The sequence below is a fragment of the Anser brachyrhynchus genome, assembly GCF_964034855.1.
Source record: "Anser brachyrhynchus genome assembly, chromosome: 13".
In the NCBI taxonomy this organism is placed as follows: Eukaryota; Metazoa; Chordata; class Aves; order Anseriformes; family Anatidae; genus Anser; species Anser brachyrhynchus.
In genome coordinates, this window is record NC_137708.1 from 3,281,756 (window position 1) to 3,298,115 (window position 16,360).

Here is a 16,360-nt window from a genome sequence, read left to right on the forward strand (position 1 = left end):
TGCTCCTGGGACCAGCTCTGCCCTGACACCTGGGTGCCGTCGGGCGTCCCAAGGGCACCTCGGGCGGCTGCGTGCAGCGCGGTGGTGCCCGTGGCCAAGGACAGCCGAAGCGCGCGTGAGCGGCCTTGGCCGCAGCGTCCACCCGCGGACGTCCGAGGGGCAGGGGAGCAGCGCGATGAGCAGCAGCCTTGGGAAGCTCAGCGTTTGTCTCGTGGCGTCTGAGGAGAGAGCTGCCTATGGAGAGCTGCTGCTCGGCAGCGTGTGGGCGGGTGTATGGTGTGGAGGGTGTTGTTTTTTTTTTAAGACCGTTATCAGGTTGTTAGAGAAGGAACCATATCACAGCAGCGTTTGTCAAATTTTCCAAAACCAATCATTTTGATAGGGCACCAGTACATCAGTGTGAATCTTGTCAGTGAGAAGTGAGTGTTTTGCTTTGTCTTTTTCTGAAGGAATCTTTACCTGCTCCCCCTTCAGGTATTCACGCTTGTGCAGGGTGGGCGGTGGGGGATGACAACAGATTTGATTTTGGGGGAGAGATTTGGTGAATGAATCAAAAGCTTCCATGTGTTTTTCTATTTCAGCTTTATTTAGTAACAATTTTAATGATCATGTTTGGGAGTGCTTTGTTAATGGGTACAGAAAAAGTGCCATCGTCACATACACGGCTATCAAGTCTAAAAAGAGATTTCAAATATTTCTCATTCTAAATAGCCTCAGCAATGTTTTGGAAACTGAAATATGTAATGTCTAATATGTCTAATTCAACAGTGCGGCATTCTGCAAAGCAGGACGTTCTTTGCATGCTTAGCGTTGACAGTTTCTTTTCTAGTTTCTGTGCCATGAGATACGAGCATTGCTGACTTTCTGCCACACAAGCTCTCTCTTGCTGCCGTTTATTTTATCCTTTTTCCCAAATGGGAGGAGGACAGTTCATTGCTTCTAGATGCAGGACATCGCATTCCTAATTACTTATTTTTTTTAAAATTGCATTCCAGATGCTCACAGATGAGAGTTCTGTTATGTTATCAGGCGTATTTGTTAATAAGAAAGTAACTTAAGTAGTTAACATAACAGAAGTTGATTTGACCTGCTGATACACATTTATGCAGGATAAACAAAGCCTGTTATCTGAGATTTTATTTATAAGGATCTGCTCAAGTGATCCGAAATCCCCCCCTTGTTTGCCTGTCCTGCCCTAGACCTCAGCACATAATCTCACTGTACTGCTGCCCTTCTGACATCTGATTGCCCTTTCCATCAGCATCCATCCAAAAGCATATTTGTCTAAAAAGGAAACAATTAAATTCCAATCTCATACAAAAAACCTTTACTTTTTAAAGAAAACATACTAAAGAAGTCACAAAGTCGTACGTGACAGGGAACCCTCACTAAATCAGAACCATAAGTCATTAGACCAAATTCAGCTCCTGCCAAAGTAGACACCAAGTCACTGATCCCTATATTTTGCCTGTTTGTGTTAGTAATATTATATGCACTTCATTTTTATCTGTTTTTCTATTAAATCCTGTAGTAAGAATACATTATAAATATATATGACAAGTACCATTAATATGCACCATAAATAACAAGTATGATTTGTAAATTAATACTGAAATATTTCATCTATGGAATGATCTACTGGTTGTAACTAATTATATCAGTGGGCTAAAATGACAGAAGTCTTCAAAGACATCGGAAGACACTGGGAGCATCTCTTGCTCTGTTCCGGTGTCGTAATGGACACGCTCAACTCACCAGAGCTTTCTGTCAGTTCAGCCTGTGGGGTCGGCTGCCAGCCCTTCTGTTCAACCCACATTTCAAGCCTTGGGAGCCTTACGGACTTGGTACCAAACGGGGTTACCAGATGACGTGGAATTCTGCACTGCTGTGAACCAGCCGGTACCATCTCCTTCCCACTGCTTCCCCTCGCTCTGTCCGTGCCATCGGCTCCCAAGAGCAGAACTGCTGCTTTTCGTATTTGCACATCCTTTCCTGTCCGTAGATCTCCAAGCAGTCCCAGCTGGGAGACACCTTGTTTCTGTCACACCAGGCACTGTACTTTGATTTTGGCCTTAGTGACAGGATGTCTGCTTCTGGATCTTAAGTTTGAGCACTGCATTGATCTGCAAACAACTTTTAAAAAGCTGCAAATAATTCACAATGTATAATCTGTGGTATAATTGAGTTACGCTCTTTTAGTAGGTTTGACAGGGAAGCAGTCTCTGTGTCTTATCTTCAAAGCCCTCCATGAATTTACAAAAGGGAGCTTTGTCACCGGTTCCACTGTAACTTACTCCAAAAGCAGCCAGGTAAATGCACAACTTCGTGTTTTCAGTGAGATGCCAACCCCGCTCTGACTGTATGGCCATTCTGATAACGTCAGCAAAGAAGAAAGAGCCAAATTTGTACATCGTGCAAGTAGAGTGGGAAGCGGTGGAAAGAGATTATTTTTTAAACTTTAAGAAGAATGCAGGCTGAGTGGCCACTGATCAGATTATGGACTTTGTCTTGTATTCTTACCAAAACCAGTGAGTCTGCAGCGTAAAATCAGGAGCGAGCCTGGGGAGGGCTCTTTGGTCTTCCTGGCAATCCACTTTCTTAACAGTAGCGATTTAAAAGTTGGCATGGATAGATTTTACTCCTGTAGGATTTTTGGCAAAGACCTGTTTTTATCAGTGAACTTACGAACATAATTCCTACCTGAGAGAACTTGAAACAGTTCAGTTTTGTCATTAATTAAATTTCCCACAGCTCCTGTTTAAGATAGAAATGACTGAAATGACATTTCGGAGTGTCTGGTATGTCAGTGACATTTCCCTGGGTACCACTTCTGTGCCGGTGGAATTCCCAGAAATTATTACAGCCCCAGTATGGATGTGGCTAGCTAAATCCCAGCCCAACCTGCTTTTTCTTAGGCCTCCAAGTATAGGCTTGAATGCTTGTGTATTTACAGTGTTTGAACAATTTACGCAATTTTTAACTGCTAACAAGACTTTCTCTGTTTAGTTAATTTTATGATACTTACAAGAGGTTAACTGGTACGTTTCCAAACCCGTGTAGGTAATAGACTTGAAAGCTATTATCTGCTGATTGTAGGATTGCAACTTTTAAACTTAGGTAGTTTATCCAGTTTAAGGCTAAAAAGCGCACTAACTAGGCTAAGGAAGTAAGCGTTACTGAAGGGAGGCTGCCACTGTAACTGGTAGCTTCAGCAGCCTCAGCTTAGCTGGCCATGCCACGCGATGCATCGTTTTGCCCTTCAGCAGTGTTCTTTTCAAAATGTATATAGATTGAGAAATGCCTGTGTGTTGTTAGGGTAAAAGAGATTCAGTTGCACGTTTGTCTGCTTGACAGTTAAAAATCACACAGAAAAAAGAAAAGACTGTAAATGCTTTCCTATTTGATATTCAAAGCAAAAGCAAATTCAACTATGTGAATTAGACAAATTGGTCTTAACAATGAGGTTAATATTTTTTTCCCAGCTGCCTGAGTGACAGTTTAATGGAGATTTTATTATGTTATGTTAAGGATGGCGTTGAAATATATATTTCTTTGTTTGCATCTGTCACTTACAGATTTAATTAATAATCTGCTGGTTTCATACAGGTTTTTTTTAGTGCAGAATCAGTTCTTTTACTCCTTGCATATTTTTGACAGCTGAGTCCTTACTGGCAAAAGAAAGTTTGCAGTGTTCTGACTAACTGTCCCTACAAATAGAAGTGCATTTTGCTAGTACCTTCTAAAAACAATACTAAAATATTGGTGTAGTACATAAGCCTTTTACCACCCTTGAAAACCCAGCTTGAACCTTGAGCTAGTCATTTACATGATGTTTCCTTGGGATTACCTACATTCTTGTCCACTCTGACCTTGTAATTTTGCTCACAGTTGGAAATGTAATGCAGAGTGACTAAGATAATGTTGTTTACACAGACTTTAAGTGGAGTGACATTATAGTCAAGCAAGTGTCACATCACCCAAAGTGAAGGAAGACTTAATTACCATAATCCTGTGAATACTAAAATTCCTTAGCCATGTGTAGCATAATAATGTAATGTTCTGCATGTTACATTTAATAACGTGAAGGTACTATATTAACTCTCAGGGATCTTTTAGTTATTTTCAGCTGAAAACCAACAGATTTGGTTTGGGTCAGGAGAAACTCTGTGTCGATGTAGATCCTTGATGCATTATATTGCTAACAGTATACCATCTTCTTTTAAAAGTACGGCTTGACGGGCAAAAACCTAAAGTGACTGGACTGGCATCTCCGTGAACTCTAATGGATGTTCTGGACCAACGGTTTCTTCAGGTGATGAAAGCTAAAGTCCATGAAATAAGAGGAACGGTAGGGATGAGATGGTAATTAAAACATACAGTGTCATGGCAAACATACAGAAGTGTTAAATACTGCAGGACTTGAACAACTTTTTCTTTAAATAGTCAAGTGATCCTACCTTTTTGCCGATACTCGTTGCACCAGCCTTATGTGTTCAACCAGAATAAGAAGCAAGATCTTGAATGCGTATGTAATCATAGTAGGCAAATCATGAGCACTGATCATAATTATTTTCTGAAAACAGAATGATCTTTCTTAGTATAGATGGTTTTTATTTCAGTAGCACTTAGTAGTGCACAGTCCACTGCATGCCTTAAACACATTTGACCTAAGTATCACACAACTTAGCAGCTGAAAGAGTTCAGTTTAGGCAAAACCCAAGTACAGTCAGTAGCTATTTGCCTTTTACTACTTGGGAGTCCAGATTGTTCTCCAGCACCTGCCAGGCCACAGCCTTGTTGCCTGGGCTGTACGGTTTTATGGTCAATGGCCAACAATAATAGATAGACAATAATAGATGGATTCAAGAGCACAGATGAATAATTCGGTTTATTTTAGTATTGTTTGAAAGTTAAATTTTGAATTAGCATTTTAATGAGACTAGCAGATAGAATGGTCAGTTCTGTGGGAGATTATGTTCACTCACATAGGAACTGCTTTTTTGATAACTATTATTGTGTAGTTCACTTCTGCTTAATGTCTACAGTTTGATTTTTGGAGGACTGGAGAACAATGTAAGTATACAACAAACTAGGAAAAAGTTGGACATGAAAAGCTACCATGGACTGCTAGTGTATGATTGTGTACAAACAAGCAGCAGCACTGGAGTAAGGAGTCTAGAGTTCATGTTGGCTTGCACTGACATGAATGCTTGTGCTCTGACTTTCCCTTTACCATCACTTGTGTGTTACCTTGATGCAATTGCCTTTATTGGAATTGACTTTATTCGTAGAGAGGGGTTGGGCAAAGAGACTGTCTGTAAAGGTCTTTAGAAGTGGGTGTTAACATTAAGGATGCTCTGCAGAAAGAGGGTGCAACCTATCATTGAATGGCCTAAATAAACGTTTTGCTGTATTACAGCAGTCAGAGAAGGATGTTCCTTAAAAGGGAAGTGTTTCCTCAGGAATTAAGAGCCTAGAGGGAAGGTAGGCCAATACTCTACTGTAGTCTCCTGCATCTGTCCAGGAGGGCATCTGTTTCTGAAGCAGCAGCACATTGTGCTTCCTCCTTACTGACGCCCAGCCTGTCCTCCTTCTAAGCTGGCATGTGCTGTCCCATCAGTTTTATGCCCCTAATTGCTGTTTCTCCTGTTTCTCAGATTATGTTCGTAAAATTCAGTTGTGCTTAATGCTCTCTTTAGTATCCACTTAGGGTGCCAGGAGCTAAATAAAAGAAGACCAAACAAATGCAAATCACAGAGAATGTAGATTATACGTGAAAAAAAGTTCTGTTGTTGCTGATTTTTTTAAACAAATTTCTATTAGCAGGCATTGCCTTAGCTGTGTTATGGACACATTTATGCATACATGCACTCCTCCCGTTCCCCCCCCTGCACTGGCTCTTTTGTTAGAATATGATTTGTGGAACGGGACTATACGAAACACGACTAAACACTGTGGAAGGCAGAAGCAGAGTTTCATTAAAAACCACCTTGGCGTAAACTTCTATTCCAGCCCGTGCGCTGTTCAGCGAGTGTTCCTGATCGACGGCTGCTTGTGCGCAGATTAGTTTTCATGGCTTCGAGCTGACCATATTTCCCTTTGAAATAAGGGCACTGGAGCTTTAACCTTGACACTGCGGTAATGCAGAAATCCTGCTGCACAGCCACCGAGCTGGTGCGGGAAGGCTCGCAGCACCTGTGAGCACAGGCTGTTGGACTGGATTGGGGGCCCCTGGAGTGCAGAGGCTGCAGCTGCCGGGCTGAGCAGCAGTTGGAAGCGCTTCGTCGCTCCCTCTTGTGAAGTCCCCTGAGAGCCACTAAAGGGTTTTAACTTTCTTTGGATGTATAATTTTTGTTGATTAACAGGAGTTCTGGGAAGGAGCCCTTTTGTAAAACTGATGACAGGGAGGAGCTGCCTGGGGCAGAGGCTGTCAAATGATCTCCTTTGTGACTCTGATAGTACAAATATTACCAAGGAACCAAAAATCCCTTCCCTCTCCCTGAGCTCCCCAGGGGCGGCAGTGTTCAAACACAAAACCGTTCGTATTGCCAGAGAGGAATCTTACAGGTCGTGCCTTTTTTTGCCATTTCAAACGACAGAGGGTTTTGGAGTATGCACACTTACAATATTATTTGGAGCAGAAAGGTCAGAATATTCCCAATATTAGAATATAAAATCTCCGATCTCATAATTACTAACTGTCTTAAGTAGGCTCTGTTTCATAAATGTTTGAATAATAACTGAAAGCATTTTGGGTGCAACAAGTTTGGTTTCCCTTGTAAAGACTTCATTTTCTGTCCTGTATTGTTTTAGATTGCAGAGAGCGGAAAAGGTTTTTTTCAGGACATCTGCAGGTGCTTGTCAGGAAGATCTGAGGGAGCGGACAGGGTGGTGGCGCTTGGGATTTTGTAAATACTGTGTTGAAGCTCATGTGCATGCACTAGAAGTATGCACACATGGATGCGTACACGTATAGATGTGTGTATGTATATTTAAAGTTCAGTAGAAGGAAAATGATCAGATGTTATCCAAATTTTGCTTCAGAAGCTTGACTGGAAGTGCAGTGTCAAAGGCTTGGTGAGTGTCATCACTTACACCCATTTTGCAGGGGCCAGGCACAGTATTTTGTCTTCATGTCAGACAGTACAATATGAATTGTTATGCTATAGAACTGCATCAGATTTTCCATCATTTCCTTTCTATTCCCATTAAAAATAAATCCCACTCACTTAAAAAGCAATGTTTTTGAAAAAAAGGGGACATCCCTATGGGACGTGTATCGATCGTTGCGGGGCCTGCCTGTGGGGTGTGTGGGGCCTGCACGCGGGGCCTGTGGGGCCTGCACGGGGCCTGCGCACGGCAGTCAGGGTTCGCAGCCTTGAAAATTCCTGCAACCGCAAAACTAATTAGTGAAATTAAGTTGAAAATGCTGTAAACAAGTGAAGTTATTATTCATTCTGCACGGCACTACAAATGTGGGAGGACATGTTAAATGATAAATTAGGCATGAACTGCTTTAATCTGTAAGCTGAACATGCTAGCGAAGGGCCTGCATTTGTAATTAGTATTTCGGGCCACAGGAGAGTGGTGCCTCTTTTAAAACAGTGACAGGGAATTGATCAGTTTAGGTTGCCGTGGCAACCAGGAGCCCTCCATTGCTTTTGCCGCCATTCTCCTATTATGCCGTCCCCGTGTTTAGAAATATATTTATGAACTGTAAAGATAAACTACTCAATAATGCAAAAGAGGCTACGATGCTCAAATGCCAAAGTGACGGGGGCCAAGTGAATGCCTGACTACCCGATAACAAGCTTAAGTGTTCTATGGTTGTCATGACATTTCTTTTACAAAGCAAATGATGTCTGCAGAAAAAATCTTAAAATTAGCCGAAAATGCAAATCTCTTTATGAGGCTGTCACCTCCATAATAACAGACAATAATTGATGATTTATGAGATGCCACCATAGCAACCAACTCCTTCGGCACCCCTTGGCTTCTCTTATACAATAGACTTAGGCTCCTGTGAAAAAGTTTCCAACGTGAAGCTCAGGAGGTCTGTTAGCTTCCTACTCCATTTGGTCGTACTAAATGAATTTCACAAACATTGCAGAGATTTTTGCAGTCAGTGTACGAATTAAATGGTTGAAGTATCTTTTGTAAAAGCTATGTAAATCGTTGTTGAAATAGGGTGGTTTTGATCAAAACCTTTTAAAGAAACTGTGTAATTTTTATTCACTTCAAGTTGGATTGGAAGCTGTGACACAAATCTGGGCTGTTTAGCTGGCTTTTCAGAGTCCTTTGTGTAATACTTAGATTGAAAAATATTGCTTACATAAATCAACTCGTTTTTTGCATATTGGTATCTAAGTTAAACTGAATATCGTAGAATAAATGATGTTTCATTGGCTTGTAATTTCAGTGACTACAAAAAAAAAAAGCTTTTATTTATGATCATGTATATTTAGGTGCCTCATGGTTCAGTGTATCTGTGTTCTTCATGAGAAACTAATGCTTCTTAAAAAAATCTTCAAGTCTTTCAGATTACTTGCTTTTCTAACTGATACGGCCCTACTTACAAAGTCAATTTCAGGAGAATTGGGATGTGTGGTCTTGGTTGAAGGCCATGTAGTACTAGGTGGTGTCAAATTAATTTTTATCATTTATTTCATGTTCATATTATTTGTCCTTTTGCAGGGGAGTATAAGGCACGAAAACCCTCATGCTAAAGTTCTGCTAAATTTCATACTTAAAAAGCTCAATTTAGTGTTGAGGGAGGAAAACTTGTTTTTTGTTGTTGTTGTTGTTATAATTCCTTCCCCTCCCCTTTCATTATTAAATGGAGATTCCAAATATACCCTTTTTATTTCAGTCAATTTTTTAAAACACTGCAGTAGGAAAAAATCCACTGATTAGAAAAAAGATTCTTGAACTACTATGTTAAATTTCATCCTATATCCTGAGATTCTTACTCAGACAACAATTCCAAAAAAAGTAACAGGAACTTGTTTGAATTAAGAATTCATGATCTTTCCCATTCTTTTTTTACTTAGTCAAATATGACAATTAGAGCTGTCAGTTCCAGAACGAGATTTCTGGTAGAATGTTATCTTTGTCACCTTGCCTGGTATATAGAGAAAAAAGAATAAATAGATGGAAACCCATTATGTTGTTCCTGGTTACATCTAGGCATTGTGAACTTACCTGTTCACATTTTGATGTATTTTTCCAGTGTTTAGTGTAACTTGTTTCTTGTCATAGAACTTCTAATGAAATAGTTTTCATAGGAGTCTTTTAATTTTATTATTATGTATGTGAGAAAAAAAATGGCAATTTCAAGATGAAACAAGTGTGTTTTTTTTTTAATGGCTGTGTCTTCCTTGCAGCCTTACTTTTTACTTCAGAAGAACTTGCTCCAGTTCTTTCTCTGCCTTTGCTCCAAAACAACAAACAGAAAAATCCCAGTCACCACCCCATAACATCCACCTTTTTGTGAATAACCAGGTTTGAATACTGTAATGAAAATACAAAGAGTAAGAAGGCAGGTAATAAATGCTGTTGTTTGCTGAGCACAGTACAAAATGGTTATAATTTCTATTGCTGGATCCTTTATAATAAACATCAGACCTCTTTTATTTTATATGTTCTTTTCCCTTTTCGGTATTGATGTACTTTCAATATTGTTAGTATCTTTTGTGTTCCTCTGAATCTGGATGCTGTGCTGAAGGTGTTCTCATTAGCATTTTACAAGCTGTGTGTGTGTAACAAGTGTAGAAATTGCAGCAAAATTTTTTGCTGTGTATTGACCTGAAGTCCATTTGAAGTTGATAAATACCAGCTGTTCAAACAGAAAATTAAACAAAAGCAACTCAAAACTTACTCTGAAGTAAACAGGTGAACAGTATGTAAGACAAAGCAGTTCCCAAAGGCATTTTTAGTACATGGTCATTATTTAACTCCTGACTGAAAATAAACAATGCTGACAGTGTGTGTGTTGGGGGGCTATGATATATGAACAGTGTCAGTACTGTAGGCTGATAACCTATAGCTTGACATCCTTATCTATAAACTTTGACAGATACATCAGTTTGTTATTGTCACTTTATTAACTTGCTTCTATGATAGCAAAAGATAATCTTTCTCAAAGTCTAACAGAGCTAATACTTTACTACGTAAAACATTTGGAAAAGTGTCAACAAATCGTTTTCCCCCTCCAAAGGAAAATCCTTTACAGTTCATTACATATTGAGACAATATTTCACAATATGGAATGGAGTTGTTTGCATATCAGCAGCAGACAATAAAGTGTTTTGCTACATTAATTTATTTCTGCCAGACACATCTCAGCAGCCTATCTTAAAAAAAATAAAAAATGAAATAATATATTGCTAGGAAATGTAGTTGTGGCTCCTCAAACTGAACACTTGCTTGAAAAATTAATATTTTGGTCTTGTGATTTTTAATTGGAAAATAACAGCTGTTCCTAGTTGGAACTGTCTATTTTGTCTTCTGGTGGTTTACAACAGAGCTGTAATAAAAATTTCACAAGCCTTCTCGCTCACTCCATCCCACCCCTGCTATCCTGTTGATGCCATGGGGGTGAGTGAAGGGACAGAGCTTGAGCTGAGGCAGCATCAGAGAACGTACAAAAACAGTTCTGACTTTTTTTTAACGTCTCCTGATTTTACTTCAAAATGTTGGTATGAATTATACTACCAAATGAGCATTTTTTCATGTTCTCTGTAATAATTTTTTTAATATTTGAATCTGAAACTTTATCCAACATCTGTTGCATCTTATCTTGCCAGACTTCTTCCTTTTAGCTCCTTGCCCCATCTATCTTATGCTTACTGGCACATTTTACTTTGAAGACTGTATAGCTATGTGTGTTTTTCAGTGAAGGAGTTATGAAATGATCCTTTACGTGCTCAGACATTCACTTTGTAGTACATTCTGTGTACTTCACTGGGACTGTGCTGCTTTGGGGTGGTGATGACGGGCTGTGACATGACAGCAGGACTCCAGTTGCATAAAGCAACCTGCATTCTGGACTTGCAGAATTTTGGGGTGCTGGTGTTGTCTCAGTGGTGTTCTTTAAGCATTAACTGCGTGTATGTGTAATTACGTAGGGTTTTTAGAAATGTAAACAAAATCCACAGAACTTCTGTCTTCTGCAGCCAGTGTCACCCTTGAGGGTCATAGAGCTACTGGACTGCTCAGACCTCTACCGTGTGGACTGATGGAGTAACTGTAGCCAGAGCATGATGCAGTCTCCTCTAGGAGCAAGAATTGAATCAAGGTGTGCACCTTTGGCAGTGCTTTTCGTTGATAATGGCTGCAGCGGAAATACGAAGCTGTGCTTGTCTTCAGAGAGTACTTGAGCAAGTACTCAAGTTGGTTCAATGAGGTCTTACATTTTGCATTCATATAATTTTGATAAGAGATATAGCAACCAAGCCTGCCCAGGGTAAATTTCTGGAATATACAAATATTTATTGCTTGATCTTGTTATAATAGTAGCATTGTGTAGTATAACATTATTACTTCACAAGTGAAATAACTTGTGTTCCAAGTCAAAGACTAAGCTCTATGGATAAGAAAATATTAGCTATTATAAGTGTCCCTGTTTTTTAAAAGAATTCGTAGATATATCCTGAGATTTTTGGAGAAGATGCAGTATTAACTCAATTTTTAGGAAAATATATGTGACATCAGAGAAAAATCTTTCAACATGTCATTTTGTCTCTCATCTGTTTGTTATTTAAATAAAACTTATGTTTCTATTTTAGCCAAGTGTAAGTTTAGCATGGCCTGAAAATGTAAATCATTAGTTAAGAGACGCTCCTCGTGTCAGTGGCTGTAATGAAACACGACACAAACTCGTAATTCCATTTAAAACAAGTAGAATTATGTAGTATGGTAGTAACTGAGCAAAACGGGGTAAGAAGGAGTTTTTTTAAATGTCGTCATTGATACTGACATTACTGTGCATTGGAATCAGCAGAACTTTTTTGGTGTTTTCTGACAAAGACTCTTACTCCATATATATCTACTGCTGCATCAGTTCTTTCGCAGCTGCATTGCAGACATGCTGCCACACAATTTTTGGTATACCCTTGATGACTTTTACTACTTTATCACAGTGTCAGCTGCGTGACAGCAGCAGTGTTCCTGGATCAATATTATATTATGTCATTTTGGGCTGTGAAAGAGAGCTGTATAAAACTTCCAGATTTGTTTCTCTGGAAATGTAGAGCTGAGACTACGAACAGCCAGATAATAATCTGCAGTAGAAGTACTGAATGAAAATGAAAAAGGTGGATGAGAGATTTGTGTATAAGAAAATAAGAAGGTTGAGTCTTTGAGAAGCAAGGTAGGAAAAGGGAGTACTGCTTTTACATTTTCGATTATATCATAGCATCTAGAGATTTTTAGCACAATGTAGATAAGGTTGTCATACCTCTGAATCCACTGGATTTTGCTACATTTCCAGGTAGAGTTAGACTTTGCCCAGCTTGTTACTAGTGCAGGAAACAGGGTAATTGGACCAGCCCACATCAGTTAGTGGAACTCTCCTGACAGTCTGATTTAGGAACTACTTGTTTGTTCTGCTGTTTTCTTCCTCATCCAATTTCTTCTTAACAAGTGCAAGTGATAATATGAGAGGTGACTAAATGTGTTCACTAGAACACACCTCTTGAAAAACTTGATGTGCATGTGTACATACTAACTTGCTAATATGGTCACAAAGATTTTAAATTGGAGTTAGAGGGGGATAGGAAAAACTTGGAGGTTAATACAGATAGCTACAACTAGTCAAGCATTTACAAAACCAGAGGTATGAAGTGATTGTTCACGTGTTTAAAGCTGGTACAAGAAACAGGCTGGTGGATTGCTTCCAGATCACCCTAAAGGTGTACTCTAATCCAAGAAACAGGGAAGTAAATAAGAAAAAAATCTTGATATATGATCATGATTTATACCTGTTATTAAAGAGAGTTAATCAGATAATTCACACAGCTAGATTATTACTGTGAAGGATATTGCTTGTTCAGGAAGCAAAAGCAACTAAAAAGGAGAGATGTTGCCTTTCGAAACATGGCATGCACTTGCTCAGGGGTGCAGCCTGTACAGGGAGATAGCGCTGGAGATGATGACAGCCAGCTCGTGAAGGCCACTGGGGCAGGAGGGACCCATGTGTGTGGAGCTTTGTGTCACCATGTAGACTCACGGAAAGCACAGGACTTTGTGCTAATAGGAATTTTTCCCAATCCAGACATACAACCAGTATGGTCTGGAATGCCTGAAGCTTTTTTGTGTGTTGGATAGAGAAAGCTTTAAGGAGAAGTTCTAAACTTGGGTCTCATCAAGAAAGAAAAACTATTTAAGAATGTCCAAATTTAATGTAAGTGGAGTGAGAGAGGCTATGAAATGATAGTGTCAAGCCATCTGACAAGAAGCAAAACCAATAATATATAAAGAAAGTAGTGCTTTAAAAGAAAACATACTGATGTATTCAGGTTGGGAAGTAAGAACTCCACAGTAGTGGAATGGCACAATTTTCAAGAAATCTTTCAGTTGTTTTAGTTTAAAATAAATAAATAAATACAAAGAGGGCATAAATACAAACAATTCAATCACAGATGAAAGGTAGCAGCTGTAGGAAGAGGTCAGGTTTGCTGAATTAGCAATCTTGCCATGATGATCATGAGAGGCACCTTTCCGACTAGGGGGAGCAGTGAAGGCAGTTGGGTTAATCTAAACATTATAGAATAAGCATGTGGGGACAGTGTCAGAAAGGCCGAAGAAAAAAATGAGATGCAATTGGCAGATGCTTTCCAGAGTAGCAGGAAATTGGTCTACACATCCACCTTGGGAAGAGCAAAGAAAGGGTTGATGCCCTGCAATGCATGCAAAGGGAAAGGTTGCAACAGGTGGACAGGGACCTTACTTAGATTAGATGTTTTGAAATCAGCTGGCTCTGAGGACCTTGGTTTTAATGTAGGTAAATAATGGTGGATGAGATGTCTGTGTGATTAATGGCTAACTTTGAAAAGTCATGGGGGGATGAGTGAGGTATCAGAAGACTGGAAAGGAGGAAAGAGGTGGAATTGCTTGGAAATTGTAGACCAGTTGACTTCAGATCAACTAGAAAAATACTGTGACTAATAAATAAACTGCGAGTGCTCAGAAAATAACAGACAATGTGGATTTGTCAAGAGCAAATTATGTCAAACTAATCCGATTTCCTTATATAACAGAATAACAGTCCATACAGGACAAAGGTGGAGCAGTAGATGTCATGTGTCTTCATGTTAGGAAGATTTCTGGTTGTGTCTTAGGTACCATTATCATAAACCAGTGAGAAGAACATGGTCTAGATTAAACTAATACGGATAGATGCAAAACTGCTTTGAAAATTGTATTTGGAGAGTATTTATCAGTTCTTTTCAAAATCAAAAGCAAGAGAAAAACTGGGAACACAGCAGGTTGAAACTATAGTATTAATGTTATTATTTCATTATTTTCCGTTCCTTTACTCTCTGTAACGAAGAGGATATGATACTCTTTCATCACAGTTTATCTCCTTATGCCCCTTTTAACTCTGGTTGTCGGAATGGGGATTCATTCCTCTTGCCCTAAGGATGTAGGGTTCTCATGATTTCTCAAACTGTTCTTGAATTTGCTTTTACCAATGAGAGGGTTGAGAAAAGAGATGCACACACACACTGCTTTCCTCCTGACACTTCAGGCTTCACCATCCAGTACAAGGCAAGTTCAGGCTTTTTGTGTTAAAGAGAATCTCAGGAAAAACTGCGTTGTTTGTTCTTTCTGGAAGTTCTATTCAGAGAATACAGCTCAATCACATTGATAAAACAATGCATCCTTTAAGACCCTTTTAAAAAATTTCTCTGGACTAATTGTGTTGCAAAATACTCAAGAGGAGTCACTCCACTTAATAGAGATTTTTAATAACATAAAAAGACAATTTATTCTTGCCTTAATATGACGAGTTCTTATCTCTAGGGAGGACTAGCTATAGATTGAAGTTTAAGGGACTCTTTCTTTGCTAGGTCAGTTTTCATGAAAGCAACTGGGATGAGGAGGAATTTATCCCCATGAGTTTGATCCAGACGCACGTCAGTTGTAAAACCTGGGGAGACATCAGGTGTGCTTTCCTACTGGCGTGTCAGGAATGTTGCGTGCGGCTGCCTAACAGTAATTAATTCCAATTATTTGCATTCTAAAATTATGAATTCTAGCAGCCAAGTTACATTTTTCTGTATATGCCAAGTGTTACATTTCATAAATATTATTATTAGGACATAAATGAATATGAATCTGCAGTATGAAGGAGAGAGTAGTGGCAATAGTGGTTAAGACAGGATAGCATGCTGGGTTCGTATCCAAAAAATTACTGTTCGCAGAGATGTGATAAAAGCGTGTTGGCTTTGGAAAAGGAAAGCTACTTAAATTATAGCTCCTGGGTAAAACGTCTGGGCTTTTGCTTCTCATGGGCAATTGCTACCAGTTACTGCAGGATTAAGTTGTGACCTAAGGATTAGAATGCATGCGCAGAATTTGGGGTAAGTTGTGGACATTTATTTCCTGTCTTATTTTCCTCCCAATTATAGTTAATATTTTTAGCTTATATTGTGTTGCCCTGCCCAGGACAGTATCTTAGACTATTTCATTTTTTTTACACTAATTACATCCTGTGTTTAACGTATAGTCTGTAGAAAATGTAAAAAGAGGAGATACTCTTTTTTATTTTGCCATCTTATTCCAATGGCAGTTACAAAGGGATGGTGCTTGTTAACAAAAGAAAGGGTCTGATTTTAAGGGCTGCAAATCAATCTGTAGGATGGGATTTGAATCACTGTCAGTGGAAGGAAAGTGTGTTTATTATAACGAAAATCCCACGTGTTCATAATTGGCATAATTAGAGGCTATATGCACAATTTCCCTGTAGAGAAGAAAGATAATGATTTGGAAACCTTGTTTGTTAGGGGTTCTTGTTGTTGTTGTTGTTTTTTAATATACTTTTATTAAAAAGGAAAAGGAAATCTGGTATGTGCAGCAGCTTCTACTTTTACTCATGTGGGAACTTCAGATAAAATAGTGGCTTCCTTTACATGATTTGTACATCATTACAAATCATCATGTTGCAGTCTGTTTCACAAAGGCTTGTTGGAAATCGTGATGTTTTGTCAGGATGTATTTGGATAGCTTCTTGATACATATCCCAGAAATGAAGTTGGTGTGTGCTGGAAACTTGCACGCTTTTTTAATTTTGCCCAGAATACATATTCTAGATCTAATTTTCCATAGAGTTGTGTGCTTTCGCCAAAAGCTTCCAAAT

At 39.1% G+C, this 16,360-nt stretch overlaps 1 protein-coding gene across 8 annotated transcripts in view; it reads left to right on the forward strand.

Moving 5' to 3' along the window:
* The window catches only part of DACH2 (dachshund family transcription factor 2), a 289,571-nt gene that overhangs the window by 94,178 nt on the left and 179,033 nt on the right, over positions 1 to 16,360 (forward strand). The window contains exon 1 of one of the 8 annotated variants that reach the window (XM_080554413.1): positions 15,323 to 15,584. The exons of the other annotated variants lie outside the window; for them this stretch is intronic. Within the exon in view, the coding sequence (XP_080410539.1) occupies positions 15,565 to 15,584 (20 nt within the window). The 5' untranslated portion in view covers positions 15,323 to 15,564. Of the gene's footprint in view, positions 1 to 15,322; positions 15,585 to 16,360 lie in introns of those variants that run through there. 8 annotated transcript variants of the gene reach the window in all.